The sequence below is a fragment of the Onychostoma macrolepis genome, chromosome 13 (genome assembly GCF_012432095.1).
Source record: "Onychostoma macrolepis isolate SWU-2019 chromosome 13, ASM1243209v1, whole genome shotgun sequence".
Lineage (NCBI taxonomy): Eukaryota > Metazoa > Chordata > Actinopteri > Cypriniformes > Cyprinidae > Onychostoma > Onychostoma macrolepis.
In genome coordinates this window covers 11,079,533-11,084,910 of record NC_081167.1, presented here as the reverse complement: position 1 = coordinate 11,084,910, position 5,378 = coordinate 11,079,533, and the positions used below count along the sequence as shown (strand labels likewise).

At 46.6% G+C, this 5,378-nt stretch overlaps 1 protein-coding gene across 1 annotated transcript; it reads left to right on the top strand.

The window, feature by feature from the left end:
• The first annotated feature begins 654 nt into the window (after positions 1 to 654).
• On the top strand, positions 655 to 3,747 carry LOC131551734 (uncharacterized). The gene has a single exon (XM_058794825.1). It carries the CDS (start codon positions 655 to 657, stop codon positions 3,745 to 3,747), a length of 3,093 nt encoding a protein of 1,030 aa, XP_058650808.1.
• Positions 3,748 to 5,378: the final 1,631 nt, after the last annotated feature.

Sequence of the window (5,378 nt, the reverse complement as noted above, 5' to 3'; positions counted from 1 at the left end):
AACAAGATGTTCTGCAGCTTATTTTAAAAAATGTTATTATATTGAGTTCTGAAAATCTTTTTCTTAGTTAAAATAACTATTATTTTTAAGGATCAAAGGAAATTGTATTCATCATTATATGATTAAATACATAAGGTAACACTTTTGTCATTAATGAATAACTACACAGAAACAAATGAGTAGCACAATATTAATATCTTAATAACTACTATTAACTAACAAGAAACTCTGATTAACAAATTAGTAATGGCACTTATTTGAATGCGGCAGATTCTATACGTTACAATTAGGTTTTCATTGATATCTATTGTTAGAATTATGGTAGCCCAATGACTTTCTCTGAGAGGTATGAAAAAAATAATAGTGAACTAGCACATTCAACTGAGTGCTATTAATTAATTAAGCTGACAGCGCGGAAAGACGGCACCCGGGGCAGTAAGGGTTAGCAGCCCGAAGTAAGTACCCAAGTAAGCTACGAAAAACCCTTCTGAAAAATACCCCCAGGGATTCCCGAGAGGGGGGGAGAATGAGAATCCCAATCGGACAGACTTTCAGGCTATGACCCAAGCAAATGGACAACCGACAACGAGCACAGTATGTATCTGCGGCAAGGTTTGCAAAAACCCGACAGGTCTGAAGATCCATCAGACAAAGATGGCCTGCCTTAAGGGTGGGCGAATGCAGCAACGCACAGGGGCAGTAGCCGGTACCTCAGTATCTGGAGTGCCGGTTGCAGAACCTGGTCAGACGGAGGAGGAGCCAGGCCCGGAGCCACACCACAGCGCCCGGAACCTCCAAGCAGCACCAGCCTCTTCTCAAAGCAGAAAGCCAGAACAGCGTCGGGTGAAGTGGCCTACCGCTAACAAGAAAGATTGGCATCAGTTCGATGAGGACCTCGATAAAATCCTGGAGTCAACATGCAAGGGGAATGTTGAACAGAAACTCCATACCATGTGCACCCTCATAATGGGGATAGGCAAAGAGAGGTTTGGCGTCACAGAAAAGCGTGGCACAACTACTCCATCACTACTAAACCGGCGAGAGATCAAGATCAGCCAGCTGAGACAAGAACTACGATCCCTGAAACGTCAATACAAGGCAGCAAAGGAGGAGCAGAAAACAGCCCTGGCTGAACTCAGAGAGATTGTAAGGAGGAGGCTGACCACACTCAGGCGGGCCGAGTGGCATCGAAAGAAGGGCAAGGAGCGAGCCCGCAAGCGTAAGGCATTCATCTCCAACCCCTTCGGCTTCACTAAGAGACTCCTGGGGCAGAAGAAAAGTGGCAATCTCACGTGCTCTGTGGAGGAGATGAACCACCATCTCAGTATCACTTTTAGTGACTCTGCAAGGGAACAAGACCTCGGCCCCTGCGAGAAGCTCATCGAACCTCCAGAACCAGTGGTTCAGTTCAACATCTCTGGGCCCACCTTGAAAGAGGTGAAGAATGCAGTAATGGCAGCAAGATCAAGTTCCGCTCCTGGTCCCAGCGGAGTACCTTATAGGGTATATAAACAGTGCCCAAAGCTACTTGTTCGACTCTGGAAAATCCTGAAGGTGTTTTGGCAGAGAGGGAAAGTGGCTCCCCAATGGAGATCAGCCGAGGGGTTCTGGATACCCAAAGAAGAAAATGCAAGCACCATCGAGCAGTTCCGTATAATCTCGCTGCTCTGCGTCGAAGGGAAAATCTTTTTTAAGATTGTGTCCCAACGGCTAATGGAGTTTCTCTTGAAAAATGGGTACATAGACACCTCAGTGCAGAAGGGGGGAGTTCCAGGAGTACCTGGATGCTTAGAACACACAGGAGTGGTGAGCCAGTTGATCCGGGAGGCAAAGGAGAACAGAGGAGACCTTGCTGTACTCTGGCTGGATCTTACTAATGCCTATGGGTCTATTCCCCACAAGCTGGTCAAAGAAGCTTTGGCAAGACATCATGTGCCAGAGGCAATCCGCAACCTCATTCTGGACTACTACAATAGTTTCAGATTGAGAGTTTCATCAGGAACGGTAACATCCGCCTGGCAACGACTAGAGAAGGGCATCATTACCGGCTGCACAATCTCGGTACCACTCTTTGCTCTAGCCATGAACATGATCGTCAAATCAGCAGAGGTGGAATGTAGAGGCCCCATGTCTAAATCTGGTACTCGGCAGCCACCTATAAGAGCCTTTATGGATGACCTAACTGTGACAACAGCTTCAGTTCCAGGGTGCAGATGGCTTCTTCAGGGGCTCCAACGTCTCATCCTATGGGCAAGGATGAGTTTTAAGCCAGTCAAATCCAGGTCCCTGGTCTTAAAGAAAGGCAAAGTGGTTGGCCGGTTTCGTTTTACCCTGGAGGGGTCACAAATTCCATCAGTAACAGAAAGACCAGTCAAGAGCTTGGGGAAGATCTTTGACAGCTCCCTGAAGGCCTCAGCCACTCTCCAACAAACCAGGAACGACGTGGCGAGCTGGCTCACGGCAGTCGACAAGTCAGGGCTCCCAGGAAAGTATAAAACCTGGATGTACCAGCACGGAATCCTGCCGAGGCTTCTTTGGCCCCTTCTCGTATACGAGGTACCCATGACAACGGTAGAAGCACTGGAGAGAACCATCAGCCAGTTCCTCAGGAGGTGGTTAGGGCTCCCACGGTCCCTAAGTAATATCGCCCTCTATGGTCAGTCCACCAAGCTGCAGCTTCCCATCAGCAGCTTGTCCGAGGAGTTCAAGGTCACGCGTGCCCGGGAGGTCTTGATGTATCGAGATTCCTCAGATGCCAAAGTCTCCTCAGCTGGAATCTGCGTTAAGACGGGAAGGAAGTGGCAAGCACAAAAAGCGGTGGACAGAGCGGAGGTGCGGCTGAAGCATGGTGTCTTGGTTGGCAACGTGGCGGTGGGACGTGCAGGCCTGGGCAGTTTTTCCAAGCCACGCTACGACAAAGCAAGAGGGAGGGAGAAGCGTCAGTTGGTGCAGAATGAGGTGCGGGCAGAGGTGGAGGAAGAGCGCCTGACCAAGATGGTCGGTATGCGACAGCAAGGCGCCTGGACAAGGTGGGAGAACGTTGAGCAGCGCAAGATCACCTGGGCAGATTTGTGGAGCTCTGAACCATTGCGCATCAAGTTCCTCATCAGTTCGGTGTATGACCTTCTACCCAGTCCATCCAACTTACATCGATGGGGCTTGGTAGACTCACCAGCATGTCAACTGTGCCAAAGGAGTGGCACACTAGAGCATATCCTCAGCTGCTGTCCAAAGGCTTTGGGAGATGGGCGGTACCGCTGGCGCCATGATCAGGTCCTCAGGGCTTTGGCAGATACAATCACCGCAGCGATTCAGAGTAGTAAGAGTCAGCATCCCTCCAAGCATACCATCTCCTTTGTCAGAGCTGGGGAGAAGGCACAACAGCAGCCACGCTCCCCAGGTGGGCTCCTCGCCAATGCAAGAGACTGGCACCTTCAAGTGGACCTGGGAAGGCAGCTCAAGTTCCCGAATTACATCACGGCCACTTCACTCCGCCCAGACATGGTGATAACATCTGAGTCGACCAGGCAGGTGGTCATAGTGGAGCTTACTGTCCCCTGGGAAGACAGATTGGAGGAGGCAAATGAGCGTAAGAGAGCCAAGTATGCGGAGTTGGTGGAGGAGTGCAGGAGCGGCGGCTGGAAAGCACGCAGTGAGCCAGTGGAGGTCGGTTGCCGGGGCTTTGCTGGACAGTCGTTGCTCCGAACACTCAAACTCCTTGGAGTTAAAGGTCAGCTGTGCAGATGAGCCATAAAGAACATCTCTCAGGCTGCCGAAAAAGCCTCACGATGGCTGTGGATCCGGAGGGGTGATCCGTGGAGTAGCATGCCAGGTGTCTGTTGATTAAAGACCTGAAACACCTGTTGACCTCGGGTTCTTCACTGATGACGTGTCCAAGTAGCACTAGACAGTGTATGTTAGAACCAATACATTGTTAATCAGAGTTTCTTGTTGGTTAATAGCAAAATGGTAATATTTTTATGCTGCGAAACCTTCTTCTTTTGTTCCTCTGTAGGCATTCATTAAACAAGGAACAGTATTGTAAAGTGTTACTCATAATAGAAATGAAGCTGGATCTGTGGAGGAAGGAGGAAGAATTGTCAGAAGACCGAGGTAAGTGGCTATTTATTTACCATGGTGTTGTGATTGACAGGATTCAATAAGTATGTTTTTTTTTTTGAAGTCCATTTAGTTCAACATGACATAATTTCTGAAAAAAGCTATCCCATTTCATTCTGTTCCAGCACACATTTAGTCTAACTTTATGAATATAATTACATGTGCATGACAGGAATAAACCATTCATGTAAACAAGACAGGTGCACAGGTTGATTTCATTGACATGGATTAACATCTCTAATGGAGCTTCACATAAGAATTTTAGGTCTTAGTTACACTTTAAAATATTCACTTCACTGTCTCTTGGAATCACATACATGGAATATAAAACTATTACCAATAATTCTCTCACACCTAAGAGAATATAACTGGCATTATTCCATTGTTCATCTACTAATGCATTCATTCATGCAATTACCTCAAAGGAGATTTAATTCTGAACCTGAGATGCAAATGTCTTTATTATTTTTTTCACGGGGCAAACACTGACTAAACTCGCAGAAAGCCCCTTTCTGTCCTCACCAATCATCAAGCTCCGCTGACATGACACCATCCTAATTTATTGACTCAACAGACAATTATAACGCAATAACAGGACTCATTTTCAATTAATTTATAATGTCATTCTATTTGCGTAATTGCTGTCATTGTTGTAATTGTGTGGGCTTACAGAGTTGACCTCCCTGTCTGTGAGTAGAAGGAACGTGTCAGCAGAAACAGAGGGAGGTGACAACACTGCTTTTTACTTATTATACCAACTCTATGAGACATTAATATGCCTCGAGTCAATGGAGCCACAGGAGGGTAAAATCTGTGTGTGTGTGCGTGTGTGTGTGTGTGTGAGTGTGTCTACTATATGTGTGAAAGATAAAATTTCAGCATGATGCATCTGCTGTGAGACTAATTTTAATGTGCACAGGAAGTGTGTGTGAATGTGATGTGTGATTTTTTCTAGGGAAGCGAGGAGACAACAGGTCACGCTTTCACATACAACCTTGAATATGTACTCATATGGTTTCATCTCTGGCTGATCTGGAGAGCAGAATCTCTTCATAATATACATTACTTGAAACACACACATGCATACACTGTATACAGCACATCTCCAGACTTAGCCAGGCATAACAATTCTAAGACTTCCTGGAATTGATTTAGAAAATAGTGTCTCCTGGCTCCACCTTTGCTCATGTGACTCATTTATCTCTCTTTACTGAGTAATGACTATTACTGTCATCAATTTGCAATGTTCTGAAAGATCA

Coding starts and splice junctions, on each gene's coding strand:
- LOC131551734 (XM_058794825.1), top strand. CDS start 655: ATGGCCTGCCTTAAGGGTGGGCGAATGCAGCAACGCACAGGGGCAGTA.